Genomic DNA, 24,165 nt, shown 5'->3' on the forward strand with positions numbered 1-24,165 from the left:
ATTTAAGAACTTGAATGAAAATCATCTATGGATTTATCTTGTTTAGAGCAGACATTCCTACTACTGCCATTGATGAACTTCTACACTTTGTATTACCTTATCCTACAATTCACATTTTCCATGATTTTCCTAAGTCATTTAAAATGAGTGTCAGGATGTTTCTTGTGGAAAAACTACACTTGCTGACCTACAGCAGTTTTGCTCAATCAGAGTTTGGTCTGGGTCTGTAATTGTATGATGGTTAGTGTAATGTTGAACCTTATTTTTTCCTTCAGTATAAAGTCTGTATTGTAAAGCATTTTTTCTATGAAAATCATCTTCATGTACTTTCAGATACTGTTGTAAGCAAAATTTTTGGACTTCGTTCTTGAATTTAAGGCAGATTCTAATAAAGTGGGCAGGGCCTTCTTTTTCTGTATCTACTTTCTAGAACTAAGATGTTAACCTAAATTCTATATCACTTAACTGACTGTACAAATGAGTAGTAATTTGATGTTCACAGAGGTTTACTGTGTCAGTTCAGTGAGGTGAAAATAGTTCATTAATCTGTGTAACCCTCCATTAATTTTACTCTTCACACTTTGAAAATTGTACTGCAATAAAGATGATTGAATTTGTTCACTAGCAACTGGTTGGGCACACCTTTAATGAGTGATATCTCCTCACTTGACTGTTTTTCTCTTTATGGCTAGAGCAATAATGTTTTCCATATAATCAAGCAAGATAGTGCAGTTGCAAGACATCGGATTCAGATTCAGGATGGATATGCTTCAGGTCATCTTCCACCCATAGTTCCTCTGAAAAGGAGCTGGCCAATTCCATTCACTATCCTCTCCCAATCCAAGGTTTTCCTCAGTCTGTAATGACCTTGTCTTGATGGAACATTAAACTCAAATTTTCCTTCCTTCTTTCTTTTCTCTGTTGAGATGGAGATCATGCCAACTACCCTAGTGTTGCTAATGTATATTGAGCAAAATGTCAGAAAACCCTATTTATGTCCACATGTTGAACACCAATAAAGTCATAGCAGTCAGGAAAAAAAAAATCACCATCATCACCACAGTCACACCAAACCTCAGAGTTAACAAGCTAGCAAGTGAATCACATCTTAGTTCCAGCATTTCTGTAAATTAATAGGTAAAACCAGTTACAAAATTAAGGCTACATTCTAAATTCTTAATACATTAATTGTTCTCATGTGGCAAATTTGTGTATTTCTCAATAAGATTATGGTACATTGTAAAGGGATTGTCACTATTTAGCTGCCTTGAAATGACTATTAAGTGAACACTTTCCTTGCTGTTTACACTGAAATTGTAAAGTAGTTCAAGTCAGAGAATCCAGTTTTCCAATTTAAAAAACTTGCCACTTTTTCCAATAATGTGCTGAAAGAAAAGAAACCATTAACAGAATGCAAATGGGTTCCAGTACTTGTATAAAATTTAACACCCTTAATTTCAGTAAGGAAGTTCTATTTTGCAGATATGTGATAAATACTGATTCCCATGAACTCAAAAATTAGTGGTAGGAGTAAACTACCACTTACATTTAAATTTATAATGAAGGGTGTAATTGATGGAATGTGAAAAAAGGGAAAACAAGCAGACAGGCATTTAGTTTCCCATTGTTATCAGATTATATAACAGCTGATTGTATCTGTCTTAAAGTGTGGCCATATATTCCAAGTTCATTTCAGTGACATCGTTATGGATATACTGCTATTTCATGCATGAGCCAGAAATTTGTAAATGTGACAAAGTTACCCATGCAGTGGGAACATACTGCTCATCAACACTACTGTGTATAAAGGTTTGCTTAGAGCCAGGATCATTCAGTATTTTCTGGGAAATAGAAAATACACATAAAGATCACAAAACAAATATAAGGTTCCAAAGACAGAAAACTGTGATGATATCAAAAACTACTAATGTTTTTTGGTCATTAGCTTCAGTAGCCAAAACAGGAACAGTTCAGAAGAGAGAATCCTCATCTGAGCTGTAACTAGTACCTATACTAGCACCTGAATGTGTATAAAATTGCACATTCTATAAAAACCTTTGTCTCGTCTATACAGGGGGATGATATTGCCTCACAACTCAGAAAGTCATCTCAACAGACCTGCAGAGAAAAACTTGGGAGTGGAGTCTCAATTGCAAATACTCTGATTCTACCATCGAAAAGGAAATAGGATCAGGGACCAAATGATCATCAGACACTCGATTAAAGGACCTGACTGTTGAATCACAATCTGACCTATGAACAAAGGATATTTAAAATCAGTCTGAGGGAACCAACAAGATGCTTGACAAGTTCCTCAACTGTTTTAATAAATACACCATGATAAAAGACATGGTGAAATAAATAAATACGTAACTATCCCCAAGTGGAAAATAAAAGGGTTTGAAATGCACGAGAGGAGCTAGGACTGATAGCAAAGGGAAGACAGTGCAAGAGACACATTTGTAGCACTCTGATCTTGCTTTCTACTGTCATAACAGCAGTTGCTGTCACAATGTATGCAGCCATGTCTGCCATCCTCACAACTCCCTGCCTGTTACATTTTAATAATAGATGTAAAATTCTATGGGTCTCTGCAACTGCCTGCTCCAGTGATCAAGCTGTGGAGAGAACCTTTTATTGGGAGACCCTCTGAACGATAGGCCTGAGGCACATTCATCACTGCTATGAGATTCTTCCCTCACAATTGATATTTCATTATAGCATACTTTCCTCCTTTCACAGCTGAGTAGGAGGTAATCCAGCCTACATTTCTGTACCAACTTTCTCATTTAAAGTTGCTTGCCATCTAGAGCAATGTCTATAAGAGCCTCCAACGTTGATATTCAACAGGGAAAATGCAATATTTCACACACAGGTTGCTGTCAGAATATTGTGACAGTCTTCAGGAAATGTGAATCATAGTTGCCTGTATGATCCACCATGTTGCCAGAACACCAGTTCATAAATTACACTGTCTTCAAGCCATCTTTGAATGTATGCATTCCACAGCTGAAAGATGAGGGACCACTTCGCAGTCAGGGGCAGGTAGGTGGCTTTGTGTAAGGACAGATAACCACACCCTTTTGGGTAGTGAGATGAAACAACACAGAATAATGAAGGAGGCAGCATGGCCCAAGTTCTTTAACAGATGCACTATGAGCCCTGTTCTATGGAATATTTCATGGAGAGTTGGAAGGTGCCCAGTTGCCTGTATACTAAACCAGCTTACATAAAAACATTCTGATGTCCACATTCAGCTGCATATCATACTGTTGTTTACAAAACTCCTTTTGAGTAGCTAGGTAAATTTATCAATTACAGACGTTAAGTCTGTAAATCAGTCCACAGTCATGTTAAGGCACTTTATTTGCAAAGGTCCATCTTGATCACATTAATTGCATATCTCACAGTTATCACTGTGGGCTACTGACATCTTCAGATTTGTTACAAATAGAAATACAAAAGTCACAAAATAAATGATTTTTAACTTTGCAAATGCATAAACTGACATGATGTCATACAAATGTGTTTCTAGTGGTAAATCTGAGAATGTTTGTCAATAATTTTTCAGTATTATTTTTAGTATTTTGTGAATGATGATTTTGGTGAACACCAAAAATCCAATTTCAACATTCAGTAACTATCAGTTTACCAATTTTAGTAAGCTACCACTCTCAGATTTGATATTTTTACACAGGAACAGGGAAAAAATGCCAGATTTTGTGACATTTCATAAAAACTGGAGTAATATCACAAATTTATGCATTACTTTGTGCTTTATCATTTATGCAAAAGTTTCCTGACGCTACCTGTTGTTGTGGTCTACACTCCAGAGACTGGTTTGATGCAACTCTCCATGCTACTCTATCCTGTGCAAGATTCTTCATCTCCAAGTACCTACTACAACCTACATCCTTCTGAATCTGCTTAGTGTATTCATCTCTTGGTCTCACTCTACAATTTTTATCCTCCATGCTGCCCTCCAATACTAAATTGGCGATCCCTTGATGTTTCAGAACATGTCCTATCAACAGATAGTCAAGTTGTGCCACAAATTTCTCTTCTAACCAGTTCTATTCAGTACCACCTCATTAGTTACGTGATCTACCCATCTAATCTTCAGCATTCTTCAGTAGCACCACATTTTGAAAGCTTCTATTCTCTTCTTGTCTAAAGTATTTATCGCCCATGTTTCACTTCCATACAGGGCTATACTCCACACAAATACTTTCAGAAAAGACTTCCTGACACTTAAATCTATACTCATTGTTAACAAATTTCTCACCCTTGCCAGTCTCCGTTTTATATCCTCTGTTCTTCGACATTCATCAGTTATTTTGCTCCCCAAATACCAAAACTCATCTACTGCTTTAAGTGTGTCATTTTCTAATCTAATTCCCACAACATTGTCTGATTTAATTCGACTACATTCCATTATCCTCGTTTTGCTTTTGTTAATGTTCATCTTACATCCTCCTTTCAAGACACTGTCCATTCCATTCAACTGCTCTTCCAAGTCCTTTGCTTTCTCTGATAGAATTACAATGTCATCAGCAAACCTCAAAGTTTTTATTTCTTCTCCATGGATTTTAATTCCTACTCCAGATTTTTCTTTTGTCTCCTTTACTGCTTGCTCAATATACAGATTGAATAACTTTGGGGATAGGTTACAACCTTGTCTCACTCCCTTCCCAACCACTGCTTCTCTTTTATGCCCCTCGACTCTTATAAATAGCCTTTCGCTCCCTGTACTTGACGCTTGCCACCTTCAGAATTTGAAAGAGAGTATTCCAGTCAACATTGTCAAAAGCCTTGTCTAAATTTACAAATGCTAGAAATGTATGTTTTCCTTTCTGTATTCTATCTTCTAAGATAAGTTGTAGGGTCAGTATTGCCTCACGTGTTCCAACATTTCTTCGGAATCCAAACTGATCTTCCCCGAGGTCGGCTTATACCAGTTTTTCAATTTGTCTGTAAAGAATTTGTGTTAGTATTTTGCAGCCGTGACTAATTAAACTGATAGTTCAGTAATTTTCACACTTATCAACACTTGCTTTCTTTGGGATTGGAATTATTATATTCTTCTTGAAGTGTGAAGGTATTTCGCCTGTCTTATACATCTTGCTCACCAGATGGAAGAGTTTTGTCATGGCTGGCTCTCCTAACGCTGTCAATAACTGTAACAGAATGTTGTCTACTCCCTGGGCCTTGTTTTGTCTTAGGTCTTTCAGTGCTCTGTCAAACTCTTCACGCAATATCATATCTCCCATTTCATCTTCATCTATGTCCTCTTCCATTTCCATAATATTGCCCTCAAGTACATCACTCTTGTATAAACCCTCTATATATTCATTCCAGCTTTCTGTTTTCCCTTCTTTGCGTAGAACTGGTTTTCCATCTGAGCTCTTCATATTCATACAATTGGTTCTCTTTTCTCCAAAGGTCTCTTTAATTTTCCTGTAGGCAGCATGTACCTTACCCCTAGTGATATATGCCTCTACATCCTTACATTTGTCCTCTTGACATCCTCTTTTAGCCATTTTGCACTCTCTGTCTCATTTTTGAGGCATTTGTACTCCTTTTTGCCTGTTTCATATACTGCAATTTTATATTTTCTCCTTTCATCAGTTAAATTCAGTATCTCTTCTGTTACCCAAGGATCACTATTAGCCTTCATCTTTTTACCTGCCTGATTCTCTGCTCCTTCACTATTTCATCTCTCAAAGCTACACATTCTTCTTTTACTGTTTTTCATTCCCCCATATTTGTTAATTGTTCCCTAATGCTCTCTCTGAAACTATCTACAACCCCTGGTTCTTTCAGTTTATCCAGCTCCCAACTCCTTAAATTCCCACCTTTTTGTAGGCTCTTCAGTTTTAATGCACATCTCATAACCAACAGATTGTGGTCAGAGTCCACATCTGCCCCTGGAAATGTCTTACAATTTAAAACCTCGTTCCTAAATCTCCGTCTTACCATTGTATAATCTATCTGAGACCTTCCAGTGTCTCCATGCCTCTTCCATGTATGTAACCTTCTTTCATGATTCTTAAACCAAGTGTTAGCTATGATTAAGTTACGCTCTGTGCATAATTCTACCAGGCAGCTTCCTCTTTCATTCCTTATCCCCATTCCACATTCACCCACTACTTTTCCTTCTCTTCCTTTTCGTACTATCAAGTTCTAGACCCCTGTGACTATTAAATTTTTGTCTCCCTTCAGTATCTGAATAATTCCTTTTCTCTTATTGTACATTTCTTCAATCTCTTCGTCATCTGTGGAGCTAGTTGACATATAAACTTGTAGTACTGTGGAAGGTGTGGGCGTTGTGTCTGTCTTGGCTACAATAATGTGTTCACCATGCTGTTTGTAGTAGCTTACCTGCGTTCCTATTTTTTTTTATTCGTTCTTAAACCTACTCCTGTATTACGCCTTTTTGATTTTGTATTTAGAACCCTGTATTCACCTGACCAGAAGTCTTGTTCCTTCTGCCACCAAACATGGTTATCTTACTTTAATAATTATCTCTAAATCTAATCAGTATACTGAACTTTCATTATTATTTATTATTGCCATAAAATGTTGGTAAGTATTTAATTAATTTTGTTTAAATGCTTTGTAGGTTCATCTCGTATGCTTGAACCAAGGAAGCAGAATCTTAGCAGGGAAGTAATGTTTGGTGATACATGCCAAGACGTTGCCACGGCTATTGGTGCACCATCACGAGTTTTTTATAAGTCTGAGGATAAAATGAAGATACACAGTCCAAATGCACACCGCCGCATTTCTGCCAGACGTTCAGATTTCTTCTACAATTATTTCACCTTGGGGATAGTAAGTGCCCAAGTATTGTGAAACGTATGCTAGTCATATTTTGTAAGATCATCTGCCATTACATTTACTTGTAATTTACCATTTCAGGACATTTTATTTGATGCTAAGACTCAAAAAGTAAAGAAGTTTGTTCTCCATACCAATTTTCCTGGTCACTACAACTTCAATATGTAAGTTTATAGTATATGTCAATGTAAGTTTATAGTATATGTCAGTCACCTTTCATATATGGTTTAGTAAAGATATAATGTTGAAGTAATTACATAATAATGAAAGTAACTTCATTTGTATACTGCTCTACAAAAACGGTCTTCAGCCTATGCCAAGAACTTATTATGTACAGTAAAAAATGTGACTGTGTACCATATTTATTTAAACTGTACAGTCAGGAAATTCACTTACAACAAACATGAATAAACTATTGTTGTAAGAAGGAACATAGAAGTCGAGCTAAGCAAGAGTTAATTAACATAGAGAACATAGATGCTTCCTTGTGGAAGTATTTTGTGTCAGCTGTGCATTGCTTATTTTCCTGTATGAATTTCATGGGTAATGTTTTCTTACAAAACTTAGTTATGTCTGGAATAAGTATTCATGATGTAAACATTTGCAGATTGTAGTAGATTCTGTTGACACTGGGAACGCTACCTAATATTAGAATGGAGAAGAATATGACACTCCTAGAATCGCATGAGAAGTTCGTTTTGAATATCACATAAAAGTTTGTTAATTTTAACAGTTTGAATTTATATTTTAAGGTCGTCTGCATTACATAAAAGTGTAGTTATTTTGTATTGTCCATTTAAATGTAAACTGTTTATAAATTGTTCACTACAGAACTATGTTGTTCTTTATTTTCTGAATGGTGGACTTTCCAAGATGCTTTTCTCGTTTTGAGACCAACATAGACACATTTTGAAGAAATAAATTTCTGGCATATTTAAATGGCATGCTGCACATGGACTCAAACCCAGAACCTTGCCTTTGTGGCAACACTCTTATTGTCTGAGCTATTGGCACATGACTCACAAGCCACTCTCTTAGTTTCTCTTCTGCTGGAACTATCTCCTACTTTCCAAGCTCAACAGAACTCTCCTGCATACCTTTTTGAAATAGCACTTTCGGAAGAAAGGAAACGAGAAATTGCCTCACTCTTTTGCTTTTGGTTTGAATGTTGTTGGTAATGTCCACAGAGCTAAACGAACAATTAGATGACTTAACTGTATTGTTATATTGCTTGTTTGTAAACAGTGTTGATGGGCTGGAGTGCCTTTATCCTGAAGGCATGAAATGTGAGTGGCCCACATTTATATACAGAAATCCAGGAGAGCATGTGCATTATGTTTGGCCATACAAACTGACCTTCAGATGTACCCTTCCTGAAAATCTGCATTCACAAAATACACTGTTGCATAGGCTAAAAATTTTGTTGAGAATTGTAGCAAATAATTCAGTAGAAATGTCTGTCCAGTATTGTAACATTTTATTACCTCTGATTAATTAGAAAGCCATTTTTTTCTATCTTTATACGATATGAACTGTGAGCCACTCAGATGGTGATGCCTCAAGTTAAAATGTAGAAACATTGGATACTGGTGGGTACCTGGCATATGTTGCAATGCCATTCAAAGAAAGAAAGTGTTTGGATTCAAATTCAGTTTATTGAAGTGCTTTTGGATACATAATATTGTTTTGTTTTTCGATCTGGTGTGTACACAAATAAATCAGAAGATTTTCCAACACTTGAGCAGGCCACCTACAGCTGATGATGTGAGGAGCATGGATTTGCCAAATTTAGTCGCCACACTTGTACTTTGTTGATGATCATAGCAAATGCAAGTTGCACCGGGAACTGCAAATGTTAAGAGTTCAGATAGCTTGTATGTCAGAATCATTGGGACATGTGGCAGTGGTACATCTTCTCCTGTAAATTTTCCACTTAAAATTACCGTATTTACTCGAATCTAAGCCGCACTTTTTTTCCGGTTTTTGTAATCCAAAAAATCGCCTGCAGCTTAGAATCGAGTGCAAAATAAGCGGAAGTTCTGAAAAATGTTGGTAGGTGCCGCCACAACTAACTTCTGTCGTCGAATATATGTAGCGCTACACAGGCATGCTTTGCAGGCCCAAAGATAAATACTGGCGCCAAAACCTCTGAGTCAGTAAATAAATTAAAAAAGAAGTGGAAGATGAGCTTTTTTCTCCGCCCCGAGTTTCGACCACTGCATTTTCATACATTATCCAACGAAGTAAATACAAATTCGTATTGTTCATCTTCGAATGTAGCAGCATTTCAATGTACCATGAAAATCCGACTGGCAAGACTGTTTGGGATGTTTGTCAATATGGCCAACTCTACGTTCTGAATTTTTTCCTAACTATGAGAAGAGATGGTTACTAATAGGAACTTTTATGAATTGAGAATCACATGCAGTATTCTCTTCACCATAAGAATAATACGAATATAAACATTTTCCCATGTATTGTTTCGTGTTTGCTGCTATCTCATTTAAATCCTGTGTGCCTAATAAACTACGAAACTAGTGTGAGACAACAGGAAACGCGGGAGAATATACATATCATATCATGTTTATATTCGTATTATTCTTATGCCTAATAGTGATACAGTCAGAAATGAAGCACGGTAATTGACTAGATTTTTAAATCTAAGATGACTCTAATTTCTGTGCAGAATGTAATGTACAAAAGAGGTGTCTGCAAAGATTTTCAATCGACGAAAAATTTTAGCTAAACTCTCATTCAGAACATCTTCTATCATACGCAGTCTATTATTTGGTACTTGTTGATCATTATCAAAGAAAGCAGCAGTGTAAGTAACAACAAACAGCAGTCTCTTGCCATTGTTTCGCTAATGAGACAATTCCTCTCTTTTTTTATCGTAAGCGGCAGTAGTGCACACAAAAGAAGCGATGCCACGATCGGCGACAGGTCGTAAACACACATTACCAGAATGTGACAAACAATGCATGACACAGTACAACGCATTTTCAGCTTAGAGTGACGTAAACACCTATAACAAAGAGAACAGCACTTATCAGATCAAAGAAAAATAAGCAATCGATTCAAACCAGATGAAGCACGTGAAAAAGGAAGGGTACCCGTATAAATACGGGCCTGACGCATAGCAACGGCTACCTGGTAAAGCTTAACTGCTAAGCTTACGACTCGAACCAAACTACTGTCACTGTATCGTCATTCATTCGACCAAAATTGTCTCATATTCTAATGGACCAACTTTGTTTCGATTTGGAGGTGCGGCCTAAAACTTTTCTCTTCCTTGAATTTCGAGTCTCAAATTTCAGGTGCGGCTTAGATTCGGGAAATTTTTTTTTTTTTTTCCTTGATTTCGAGTCTCATTTTTCAGGTGCGGCTTAGATTCGAGTGCGGCTTAGATTCGAGTAAATACGGTATAACTCCAGTGGCATTGTTCATCATCCTTTTCATGAGGTGCATTTATGTTTCAGAGAAGAGTGATATGCATGCTAATTTTCAATGTTGAAATGTGCAGCATCTTAGCTGGCAAGTCAGGTGAATCCAAGAATTCAGTTGAATATCTGACAACTTCATCTTGGTTCTTTACAGTACCAATGGGGTGATATGTTGTTGCTTTGTTTCATATTTCATTTTGAATGCTGAAATTCATTGCATTGAACTTGCTGCTTTTGGGCTGCTTATACAGCAAATGCACTGGGCCATTGATCATTTTTGTAAATGTGTGTGATATTTTGGAGTGCTTTCTCTGATTTTACATAAGTTTGTTGGTAATGTGATACATTGTGTGGATTCATCAATTGCCATTTTTCCATCCCCAATATCCTGTGATTGTTGTGAAAGACTTTCAGTGGACACCTTATATTGTTGTAAAGCATATTGGTCTTCAAAGCTGGTTTCTGTACATGTTGCTGTTGTACCGAACATTAGTAGAGATTAAATGCGACATAGTTGGTAGAGTTTGTCAGAAATCACCAAGTAATAAAATGAGTGCACCACAGAAAAGCTTTTCACTACCTCTCAAATCTTTCATTATGTGATTAAGTGCATCAAATACTTCGTTGTGCCCCAAGTGCATTTGTTCCGTACAGTGAGTTGACATGATTGTTGTACTTTACCCATTCCAGATTTTTTGTTGATATTGCATGTTGGTATGTCACTGATTTGCATATTCAACGACAATTTCTGTGACTGAATGTGTTGTTTGGCCACCATCCATAAGAACTGCTGAAATTCCAGTGTAATATTTTTGCATGCTCATATGATTGCCAAAATAAATGAGAAAAGTTTTGCCTGTGCCTCTGGCCACATTTAGGAAGTACAGTCCACTGCTTTGGTTTATGACTGTGTACATAGTTCGGTCATAAGCACACATTGTTCTGGAATCAATTTCATAAGACTTATTTGAACAAATGTACCCGATTCGTTGACATAAAACTGTGTTTGTCATTGCAAATCATGAATGAAAGTCATTTGCAGATTGATGTAGCACACTCATTCTCGTTTATAGCAGCTCTTCATTAGTGAATATCAAATTTATGCCCTCAGTACAACCCAGGGTATCATTATAGACATTTGGTGTGAATTGAATCTCTGGATTCTGATTCATAATACACAGATGGCGTAGGACGCTTTCACTTTGAAGTCTTTGCATTTTCCCAAGTATCTTTTGATCAAATGGGAAGCATGTTGTTAGTATTGTTGTAAATAATGTGCATATGTGTATCTTCATGTTTTTATGGCACAAGGACTGCTCCATTAAAAATAAAAAATGCATATTTGTGCTGGTTGAGCAGTATTTGATGCATCAGTGAGCTAACTGTCACAGTGCGCATCATTTTTAAGATGATTTAATTCTTAGCATACTTCATGATAAGTGGCACATATATTACAGTTTACTGTTTAATTCTCGAAAGGGTGTCGATCCACAAATGTTAATTAACAATAATCACAAGTAAAAGCATTCTGCATTGTTTGGGTGAATAGTGTACAGGCAGCCTAACACATTGGCTGAATATAAATTGAGATGTCCTGCAACTATTTTACCTTATTTGTGACACTGGAACTTGTTCATTCCATTTGTGTTACATTAATACATCAGAATAAAGTAGCATCACAGACCATGGTTAGTGTCACTGCGTCTGGATCACAAGGTCTTGGGTTCTATTTCCGGCCAGGTTGGAGATTTTCTTCACTTGGAGATTCGTTTTTGTTTTGGTCTAATCATTTCTTCTCATCTTCATCAATGAACAAGTCGCTGAAGTGTTGTCAGGCAGCTGAATGACCCTAGATGGGGTTTTTTGGCCAATAAAATCGTCCCTGTGCATTGAGAAAAATGCAAATAACATTGTTGATGTGCTAGTAGTATTCTAGCACATGCCCTATCCATTGTGAATTACCCTTGCTTCCTATTTTGAACGTATAATGTCAAATTAACAGTTGCTTAATGTCGCTCATGGACTGGAAATAATGAAATATGCAATACTGCTTCATAGGTACTAATGTAGCTCCTAATTTATAATTGCTCAATTTCATTGAGGTGCTGTTGCATTTCCCACTCCAAAAACTGCCATATTAATTCCTTTGTTGACAATATTTGCAAATTTACTTTATCGATATCACCAAATTACAGTACTCAACATAGACGTGTGTATGTTTTCTAGAGTAACAGTGAATATGGTGAAACCCAATGATTAGTTGTTTAGCGTGGTTAGTGCTGTATTTGCCATCATTTTGAACTGCGTTGACAAGATTGCATTGTTAGCCGCGGCATGCAGATGATGAGCTTTGTTGTTGCAACACAGTTTCTGCATTTTTGAGTGTGATAAACTGATCGATCAGTGTTCATCTCTGGCTTGCCAGTGAAGAAGATGTCTCAAATTCATCTAAGCAAAAAATCCATGCAGTCTATGTATTTATTTACATATATAAGCAAACTTTGATTTTTTTCTTTACATTAGACTGCATGTGGCAGATAAGTCCAGTTTGAAATTCTGGATTCTAACATTCTACTGTTTGTGTCCTCTTCACATAATCTTGATTGTGTCAGTATTTTTGTATATCGTGATATATTGTGTTTTTTCGAATATTTGTGAGTACCATGAAAAACGTTTGCTGTATTGTCAATTGTAACCTTAATTTATACTTTGAAGAAGCTTTTGGCCATGGTATACTCCTCAAAACCAACCATTCCTTAATTTCATTGTACAGGGTGTTTATAAATGAATATCAGGGTTTTAATGCTTTATAATATTTATTATATTAAACTTAAAGTTATAAATGATATGTCAAATGAAAGAGCAACTCAAACAGTTTTACCAAGAACCTAATAAATGTGCAGTGTGAGCACCATTTATAACATGGCACACATCACGTCTGTATCTGAGTTCTTCCTAAACGTTGATAAGTGTGTCTTCAGTGATTGTAGCAACAGCTGCTTCAATCTGGTTTCTTTATTCAGGGAGGTCTGCTGGTAGCGGATGCATGTTCACACAATCCTTGATGAAGCCCCAAAGGAAAAAATTGCATGGCGTTAGATCGGGTGAACATGGAGGCCATGCAAAGCAAGCTCTGTCATTGTCGTTTGCGAAGAACTCAGCTATAGACTTGATGTGTGCTGTGTGACAAACGGTGCTCACATTGAACATTTATAAGTTTCTTGGTAAAACTGTTTGAGTTGCTCTTTCATTTGACATATAATTTATAACTGTAAGTTTAATGTAATTAATATTATAACATGTTAAAACCTCAATATTCATTTATAAACACCTTGTGTATATATATATATATATATGTGTGTGTGTGTGAAGAAGGTACATTTTTGAGAATTTATGGGAGCTTGCAAACATATATTTTCAAGAATTTTCGTAAGTTGTGGATGCTGTGCATAACACATTTTGCAGTAAATTGGCGTTTATGATTTGCAGTTACCACAGATAACTAACATACTGTGTCAAATTAGTTTTCTGTTTTAGTAGGAGTGTGTATTGTTTCCAGCAGTAAATTATGTACCAAGTTCTTTCTGTTGTCATAATATGTATCTTGCTCTGACTGTTACTCACTTCAGCTCTAAAAGACTGCTGATAATATTTGTAGCTCATTGGACCCATAAATCAAAAGATAATCAGCAACCTTAGTTTAAAGTTACTTTTTACTATTCTGTAAAATATTGCACCTGACACCATGCAACCTTGCTATGTATGCTGTTCTTGAACATAAGATAAGCTAGTTGCTGTTTATAAGCAGCTGGGAATCGCTGTAACTGCTATCAAGCAATTGGAAGCTGCTGCGAATGAGTGTGTTGGGTGGGCACCCAAGAGTTTGAGAGATATTGCAAGTAATACCCTCTCCTGTGGATACTGTCCTCCTGCAGAAAATACATGATCTATCACTGCTTGTTGTCTTGACTGAGAGTGATGTGCAAATGGTAGGTCTAGGTGTCCTGTGAAGGGGAGTGAAGGGGAGATAGGAACCAGGGAGAACTCGGGGTGCTATGCCCACCCTCTGTAACCAACAAGTTCAAGGTCCTGTCTTCCACTGAAAACAAAACTGAACAAGTGATACTCACTTCACCTTTTGGGGAAAATGCTGAGTCCTGTGTCAAGGGGAGGCAAATGCAAAAGGGTAGTGGTAAATTAATCTTTGGTAGTTCAGATATATGCAGTCTCTTAAGGAAATGGCAGTGAAGGGAAGGAACAAGCTGTACATTCAGTATGTATGCCCAGGGGTAATCATTCAGTTTGATTTGCTGGGTATGGACTTGCTGACCCTGGGGTTCCTGAGCTGGGGACTGGTATGCACCACCAATCCCCCATCGTCATAAGCTCTGGGCATGCTTCAGCAACCAACGTGTGGCACGGCGGTGGAACTTTGTGTGTCTCAGTGAATGGGGATCTTGACTTGACCGCCCGGATTGCAAGGATGGGACACACCTATATAAAAAAACCTCTCAATCTCAATGTGTGCAGCACGCTGAGAGATACATTGCTGTTGAGGTGGAACAGTCGTTAGCGGCCAGACTCTGGGCTACCTGCCGCATCTCAGTTGTATAAGGCTTACTCAGGCACACGGGGCTCTGTGTGAGTGGACCCTTATTTCCCTCGCTGCTCCTGGGACCGAGATGGAACCCTCGAAATCATCTTCTCCTCCTCACAGTGGCAAGGGTGCGCTGCCTGGGAGTATTCACACCCATTCATCCAAAAGAATGAAAGGGGCTAGTCCTCCCGACAATAAGAATATTTTCGACTGCAGTAACAGGGCTCATGGAGTCATGAATAACAATGTGTTCCAGGTGATAAAGAGGAAGGAGGGGTTATTTGAAAATGTGTCCCCCTTTTTATCCATAAGGGTTTGGAAGGCCTTGCTGGAACATTAAAATCTATAAAACAGGTCAAAGCAGGTAGACCTTCTTAAGAAATTGCAGAAACTGGGTGATGATGATATCATTGTTGAGATGCAAACCTCTTTCAACTCCAGTAAGGGCGTTGTCACATGCCAAGATACCATGGACATGGACATAGCAGAATTGAAGCAAGAATGGGCATCCCAGGGAGTAGTCGATGTGGAGCAACGAACGCACAGGAATAATTGAGCAACTGAAAAGACTGCCACTTCCATTCTCACATTCAGTTCTCCGACACTACCTGAACATCTTATGGCAGCGTTCCTTCGACTCAATGTTTGGCCTTACATTCCAAACCCTATGTGGTGCTATAAATGACAGCATTTTGGCCATACAACCATGAATTGTGGAGGTGAAGCGATCTGCAATAATTTCAGAAAAGCCGCTCATGACACTGGGACTGACTGCCCGTTTCTGGCGATCTGCATCAGCTGCTCTGGGAACCATCCAGTCTGGAGTCTAGACTGCCCTGTTTTTGCGGAAGAATGCAAAATACAGGACTGAAAGTGACCAAGTGGATCCCCTGTGCTGAAGCCAAAAACAATATAAGGTGCTGAAACCCCCTATGTTTGCCACCTTACATTCTTCCACGTGCAAAAACCTATCCCCAAGGTGGACGCTTAGACACAGACGATGCCTAGTGTGCCTGTATCCCCCACAAGCACCTGTACCTGTACCTGCACGTGTACATGACAAGGGAAAAAGAATAAGGACAAAGCAATTCAGGCAGGTGCACCAGGAAAGACCAACAACAGTTCTGCAGTGAGCATCCAGAAGGTACAAGAAAAGAAGTATGCCTCTCAGTGTCCCCTTCACCCACCCCCCCCCCCCCCTCCCCATCCTCAAAGGGACAGGGTGCAGGGAAAGGCACAACATTCAGGTCAAAAGCTGCCCCACACATTGTCAGACGTCGTTCTTTCCTGTGTGACTACTGTTGAGGAGGATGTCATGGAGTTACATGCCTTTTATCCAGGCAGTCCCACCACTCCCCCTCACTCTTAAAGTGCTTCACCTCCTCAGTGCAAAAATAGGGGTAAACTAAAACAACACTGATGACATGGCTTCCATGCTACAGTGGAACATGAATGGGTTCAGGGCTCATGTGGAGGAACAGAAACTCCTAGCACAGGCACGTCCCTTATGCTTTTGTTTACAAGAAAACACATTTTAAAGATGCACGTGTCCCTGTACTACAGGGATACACACTATATCGCAAGGATGACCTTTGGGGGAAGGGCCAAAGAAGGTGTTGCAGTTTTTGTCACTAATGCGCACCCCTTGGCTACTGACCTGCAAGCAGTTGCAGTTCAAATTCATGTATGTCAAAGGATCACTGTTTGCTTACTGTATTTACCTCCACAAGATGCACTGGGCTCTGAGGCTCTAACAGATCTTATCACACAACTCTCGCGATCATTCCTCCTCCTGGGAGACTTCAATGCCCATCATGTCCTTTGGGGCTCGACCAATACTTGCCCTAGGGGTTGGGTCTTGGAGGCCTCATGATGTCTCACGAGCTGTGTGCACTGAACATGGGTACTCACACATTTCTCTACTGCTACTGGGTCATTCTCAGCCATCGAACTCTCTTTCTGTTCTCCCGCCCTCGCTGACTCTGTTCAGTGGTAGGTCATTGACGACCTTCATTTCAGTGACCACTTCCCAATCCACCTTTACCTATTAAATGGCTCACCACCTGAAATAAGCCCCTAAAATGGATGGTCAGTGGGGCCAATTAGACGTGTTTCAGCCAGCTGGCTGTGTTCGAACACTGCGACAGCGTCCAAGGATGGGTGGACCACATCACACGAGTGATCCATCGTGCCTCTTACCTCTCCATCCCACAGTCCTCAGATCATCTTAGGACGCGACTGGTACCTTGGTGGACAGATGAGTGCCTTTCCGCGATCTCGGAAAGTAGTGCGTCCCTTAGACATTTTAAATGCCGACCGACAGCAGATAACCGTAGGGCCTTTCGAGACACAAGGGCCAAGACTCGACACGTCATTAGGGAAAGTAAGAAAAGGTCATGGCAAGCATTCCTGGACTCCATCAATCATTCTGCTTCTTCTAAAAAAGTATGGGAAGCCATCCAGAGGATTTCTGGTAAACACAGCTGTTTACCGATAGCAGCAGTGCTGAAACAGGGGTGCCTCCAGACAACACCCAGAGACATTGCTCAGACACTGGTCGAACATTTTGCACAAACTAGTGCCAATGCAGGCCAGGATCCAGTATTTCTTCGCTATCGTGTGACTGTAGATAGGGAAAAGTTGGACTTCAGGTCCAACAGTTCTGAGGCGTACAACTCCCCTTTCTCCATGTAGGAGCTCAAATCGGCACTGACTGAGATTCGTGACACTGCACCCAGTCACAACCAAATCCAGTACTGCAGGCTTAGACATTTGTCAGCGACATCAAAGGAAATCATCCTCAAATTTTTCAACCTAATATGGCAGACAGGCAACTTCCCCAACTCATGAAGGGAGGACATTCTGATCCCTCTCCTCAAACCAGGAAAGGACTGTACATGTCCCAATAGATATTGGAGTATTGACATAACAAGCTGTATAGGAAAGACCCTGGAGCAAATGGTTAACCATCGTCTGATCTGGTTGTCAGAGACCAGGCGACTCCTTAGCTGCTGTCTGTGTGGATTCCTAAGATTTCGGTCCACTGTCAACAATCTGACTCTCCTAGAAGCAGCTATTCAGCAGGCTTTCCTCTGCAAACATCACTGTGTCGGCATGTTCTTCAATATAATAAGGCATACTATACTACTTGGAGACACTGTACTCTCACACAACTGAATCAGTCAAGCTTTCGTGGCCACCTCCCCATCTTCATACAGTCTTTCCTGTCTCAGCGGTTTTTTAGGACCCAAGTTGGCAACACACTGTCTGCTTGATTTGAGTAGGAGGATGGTGTTCCTCAGTCTAGTGTTTTAAGTGCTACCCTCCTTTCCATAGCCATCAACAGTGTCACATCTATGGCAAAGAGCCCTGCACAGTGCTCCTTATTTGTAGATGATTTTGATGTTTTCTGTTCCTTCTCCAGTGTTGCAACGGCGAGCCGTCAGTTGCAGCTTAAAGTGCAGCAGTTAGAGAGTGGACCAAAAAGACGGGTCTTCAGTTTTCTGCAGATAAGTGTGCGTGTGTTCATTTTAATCATTCTCATTGTCTTTCTAATTTGCCTGCCTTGAATATGGGGGACACCATCCTACATAGTGTGGTTTCTGGTCCTCATTTTTTACTCCCAGTCGTCGTGGTTACCACACCTGTGAGATCTGATAGCCAGAACCCTGAAGGCACTGAACATCATCAAGTGCTGCAGCCACAGGTCTTGGGGAGCGGACAGGATGCATCTCTGTTCACGAGGGATTACGTTTGCACGGGGTGTGGCTCAGTGAGGCCCTCTTACTTGCATATCATTGACACTGTCCATCATGAGGGGATATGGCTGGCCACATGTGCTTATCGGACCAGTCCCATACCTAGCATCTGTGCTGAGGCGGAGGAACCGCCACTTACACCTGGTGCCATCTCCTCATGGCGTGTCAGGCGTGTAAGTTCCTTGCAGCTCAAACTTGACCTGCACACCGTATTGTTGCTCATCCACCTCTGGAACGCCTTCTTTCCAGCCGTCCACGAGCCACGATGCCATTTGGGATCTGCGTGCAGCTTGTGCTGGAGTCACTCGGTGTGGAGCCAATACGACCCCAAATCCAGGGTTTTAACCTTCTGCCTCCCTTGTTACTGGAGAGACCTAGAGTGATTTTAGATTTGGTGCGGTACAGGAGAGATAGCACACCTACTTCCATTTTTAATGCAATATTCTGTGACATTTTATCTGATTGCCACGACCTTGCAGTTATTTTTATGGATGGGTCTAAGCAGGGGGCCTCTGTTGGTTGCTCTGTCGTTTTCCCAGATCATGTCCTTGAGGTCAGACTGCCTCCAGAATTTACCATCTTCGACGCAGAACTGGAGCAGATGAGATGTTCTCTCGGTGTTAGATTTCTCGTATTCTCAGATTCTCTGAGCCCCCTTTACTCTCTTCAGTGTTTGTACCCAGCATATACAGCAACCCAGAATATCCAGGATGCCCTCCTACAACTACAATGACTGGGAAGGAGATGTCTTTCTGCTGGGTACCTGGGCACATTGGAATTCCGGGGAATGAAAGGGTGGATCGAGCAGCCAAGAAGGCGTGTCATGATCCTCTGGTATTTCGGTGTGCTATCCCCCTGCATGCTATCGCCTTGCTGTTGAAGTACAAGGTCATGTGTCAATGGGAAGACGAGTGACTGGCAGTAACTGATGACAAGCTCCATGTCATCAAGCCCACAACTCAACCATGGAGTACTTCCTTCCAGCCACGTCGGTGGGACCCAGTCCTTACTCATCTTCACATAGACAACAGCCCCGTGACACGTGGATTCTTACCTGGTGAGAGGACGCTCCAATGTGTGGTGCTTGTGGCATACAGATCAGTGTGCTACATTTTATTGGACCGCATTTTATATGCCGAACAGCAGACTGCAGTGGATTTGCCAGCGGATCTGCTTTCTATTTTATGTAATGATTAAATGAATGTGGTTAGGGTTTTAAAGTTTTGTTAATTGTCCAACGTTTTTAACAAGATTTTAGGGAGATGATCTTAACGTGTCGAAGGGTGGCTGGCTCATCCTAGTTTTTTGTTAGTGGTCAGCCCGTCACATTTCCTTGTGCTTTTCTTTTAGTTCTTTTCTGTTTTATTTTCTTTGTGTTTTAATTTCTTGATTAAGTCTCTTCCCTCATAATTGATTTTAGTACATGTGATGCAGAGTGACTGTGTGGTCATTTCGAGTGCATTTATACACAAAAATTTTAGTTCATCTCCACATTCGTTTATTTTCATAAATGTAAGGGCACTGATGACCTCTCTGTTGGGTGCCCACTAGATCAAACGTGCACATTCATTCAGTATGTTGAAGAGCCTGTTGCAACAAGCATTGAGGGAACAGCATGTAGCAAAGTGCACATTGTACCACATATTGGGATAAACAATGCCTGTCATCTAGGATGTGATATCATAATTCACTCGTTTCGGAGACTGGCCAAGAAGGTAGAAAACACAGCCTTGCTAATGGATTTCAATGAAGCTCACAACCTGCAGCTTTGTCCCCAGAATAGATTATTCTCCCCTGGTTCTGAGTCAAGTGGAAGGCTTGAACCAGAAGGTGTGAACCAGAGGCTGTCAAGGTTCTGTGACAAGCTAGGCTCTGACTTCCTTAGGCTTGCACCATAGTTTGGAGAAGAGTAAAGACCCCCTGAATGGCTTAGGTGTGCATTGCACATCAGAGGCTGCTAACCAGGTAGCTGTCTGTGTGTGGGGTACACACAAGGATTTTTCAGATTAGGTGACTCTCCACTTGTCCAGATAAAAAAATAACTGTAGGAGACCCAGAAGTATCAGTGTAAGATCTAAGAAAATGCCCCCCCCCCCCCCCCCCTGCAGATGAGAGTATTAAAATCTTAGTGGTTCACTGCCCCAAAACATTTGCAACAAAGAGCACACCAAAAAGGTAGTGAAGCTCACATAATACCATGTACAAAAAGCTGGTTGATTTCTGAAGTTGACAGCAGTGAGAATTTTGGGGAAAATTTAATCGTCTATGAAAAGGGTAGGCTAACGGGAAATGGAAGTGGTATATTTGTTGCAATAGATGAGAAACTCAAATCTACCGAGATAGAAGTTGAAGCTGTATGCAAGATTGTTTGAGCAAAACTCAAGTATCAGGGTGGGCATAAAATTATAATTAGATCCTTCTACTGACCAGCGAACTCATGTCCTGATGTAAACTTCAGTTCACTAGTGGGGTAAGTACCTCAGTCATAATGTAGTCAGTCACTGGAAGAGTCTTCTGGGATAGGCCTAAGGATTTGATTAGTGATGGGAGATCCTGCAGTCCACCATCTAAAAAGTGATCCCGACCTTATAATCTTACCTGCAGACAAAGGCTCCAGCACCGTTGTTTTGAACCGCTAAGATTACGTGGCAGAAGGACTCCATCAGCTGTCAGATACTTCCACCTACAAACCATGCCACAGTGATCCCATTCCAGTAATCCAGCAGGATCTCCAATCACTACTCAAAGCCTTAGGCCCATCCCAGAACCTCTCCCCAGAGTCCATCTCTCTACTTACACTGACCACTCCCCGCACTCCCACCTTCTACATGCTTCCTAAAGTCCATAAACTCAACCCCCCAGGACGCCCCATTGTGGCCGGTTACTGTGCCCCCACTGGGAGAATCTCTGCTCTCGTAGACCAACACCGTCAACCTATTACTCGGAACCTATCCTCCTATATAAGAGATACCAACCATTTCCTCAACAGACTCTCCACAGTTCCTGTCACTTTATCACACAGTGCCCTGCTTGTTACTATTGACGTCACCTCACTGTACACTAACATTCCTAATTCCCATGGCCTTACTGCTATCGAACACTACCTTTCAAGATGCCCTATGGATTCCAAACCAACAACCTCCTTCCTAGTCTCCATGACCAACTATATCCTCACCCACAATTACTTCTCCTTTGAAGGCATTACTTACAAACAAATCTGCGATAATGCTATGGGCACCTGCATTGCACCATACTATGCTAATCTATTCACGCGCCATCTAGAGGAATCCTTCCTAAAAACCCAGAATCCTAAACCCCTCACCTGGTTCAGATTCAATGATGGCATGTTTGCTATACGGATTGAAGGTGAGGACACCTTATTCACATTCCTCCAGAACAACAACAACAACAACAACAACAACAACAACTACTACTACTACATCAGTACCTCAGTCCATATCAAACATATTAACAACCACCAATACCTTCACTTCGACAGCTGCTACTCATTCCATACCAAGAAGTCCCTTCCGTACAGCCTAGCCATCTGTGGTTGTCGCATCTGCAGTGATGAGCAGTCCCTCTCAAAAAATACCGAGGGTCTCACTGAAGCCTTCACTGACCGTAATTATCTTCCCATCCTTGTACAAAAACGAATCTCCCGTGCCTTATCTTTCCAGTCTCCCACCACTTCCCAAAGTCCTACAGCCCGGCCACAGAGGAGTATTGCCCTCGTAACTCAGTACCATCCGGGACTGGAACAACTGAGTTACATTCTCCGCCAGGGTTTTGATTACCTTGCATTGTGCCCTGAAATGAGAAATGTCCTGCCCACTATCCTTCCCACACCTCCTACTATGGTATTCGCCATCCACCGAACCAACACAATATACTCATCCATCCTTACACAACCCCTGCTCCCAATCCATTACCTCATGGCTTATACCCCTGTAATAGACCTAGATGCAAGACCTGTCCCATACATCCTCCTACCACCACCTACTCCAGTCCGGTCACTAACATCACCTTACCCATCAAAAGAAGGGCTACCTGTGAAACCAGTCATGTGATTTACAAGTTCAGCTGCAACCAATGTGTTGCATTCTATGTAGGCATAAGAACCAACAAGCTGTCTGTCCACATGAATGGCCACTGACAAACTGTGGCCAAAAAACAAGTGGACCACACTGTTGCTGAACACGCTGTCAAACATGACATCCCTCATCTCAATGACTGCTTCACAGCTTTTGCCGTATGGATCCTTCCCACCAACACCAGATTTTCTGAATTGGGCAGATGAGATCTTTACCTGCAATACATCCTACTTTCCGTAACCCTCCTGCCCTCAACCTTCTCGTTAGTCACCGTCCTCACCCACCCAGCCCCCACCCTATTCCCATTCCAAAACTACACAGCCGTCATTTCACCACCACACACAGTCTTTTAATTTCTTTTTATTTCTCTCCTTTCCGTTACTTAACCCCTCCCCCCTCTGCACCTTCTCTCCTGCCCTCCATCTAAACTGCAACACTTCACTGTCCACCACTCCCACCATACTATCCCTCCCCCTCCCCACCCCAGCCTCCTCCTTACCCCCACCCAGTCGCCACTCCCATCATGCACTGGTGCTGCTGCTCACAGTGTGGTTTCAGTTCTCTGGGACTGCAGACGTGTGTGCAAGATGGTTTTCGTGTGTGTGTGTGTGTGTGTGTGTGTGTGTGTGTGTGTGTGTGTGTCGTATTTTTACATTTCATCCTGGATTTTCCATTGTTTGAATACAGGGTTATAAATACAAATCAAACAGGGTCATGCAGGAATAGGTTTAATAATAAATAATAAAATAGAAATGTGGATAAGTTACTATGAACAGTGTAGTGAATGCCAAGATAGAAATGAAGCCCACAGCACCATTACAGTAGCACAAGTTTGTGTATCAACTAGTTCTGTGAATGATGAAGAGATTGAAGAAATGTATGTTGAGATAAAAGATATTATTCAGATAGTTAAGGGTGGTGAAAATTTAATAGTCATGGTAATTCAATAGTAGGAGAAGTAGTAGGTAAATATGGACTGGGGGAAAGGAATGAAAGAGGAAGCCACCTGTAAGAAATTTGCTCAGAGCATAATTTAATCATCGCCAATACTTGAATTAAGAATCATGGGAGAAGGTTGTATACGTGGAAGAGAATGGAGGCACCGGAAGCTTTCAGATTGATTATATAATGGTAAGACAGAGATTTAGGAACCAGATTTTAAATGGTAAGACGTGTTCAGAGCCAGAAACGGATCCTGACTACAATTTATTGGTTATGAACTGTGGATGAAAAGTGAAAAATTATTAAAAAAGTAGGAAATTAAGGAGATGGGATCTAGATAAGTTGAAAGAATCAGAGGTTGTTGAAAGTTTCAGAGGCAGCATTAGGCAATGGATGACTAAAATAGGGGAAAGGTATGCAGTAAAAGATGAATGGGTATCTTTAAGAGATGAAATGGGGAAGGCAGCAGAGAATCAATTGGGTAAAAAGAT

General features: G+C 40.5%; 1 protein-coding gene across 1 annotated transcript in view; it reads left to right on the forward strand.

Moving 5' to 3' along the window:
- Positions 1-24,165, forward strand: part of LOC124802639 (PHAF1 protein CG7083) — a 141,873-nt gene that overhangs the window by 64,354 nt on the left and 53,354 nt on the right. Inside the window, exons 7-8 of the mRNA XM_047263541.1 lie at positions 6,623-6,834; positions 6,922-7,004. Coding sequence (XP_047119497.1) covers positions 6,623-6,834; positions 6,922-7,004 — 295 coding nt within the window. The remainder of the gene's footprint in view (positions 1-6,622; positions 6,835-6,921; positions 7,005-24,165) is intronic.

The sequence above is a fragment of the Schistocerca piceifrons genome, chromosome 6 (assembly GCF_021461385.2).
Source record: "Schistocerca piceifrons isolate TAMUIC-IGC-003096 chromosome 6, iqSchPice1.1, whole genome shotgun sequence".
NCBI classification, from domain to species: domain Eukaryota; kingdom Metazoa; phylum Arthropoda; class Insecta; order Orthoptera; family Acrididae; genus Schistocerca; species Schistocerca piceifrons.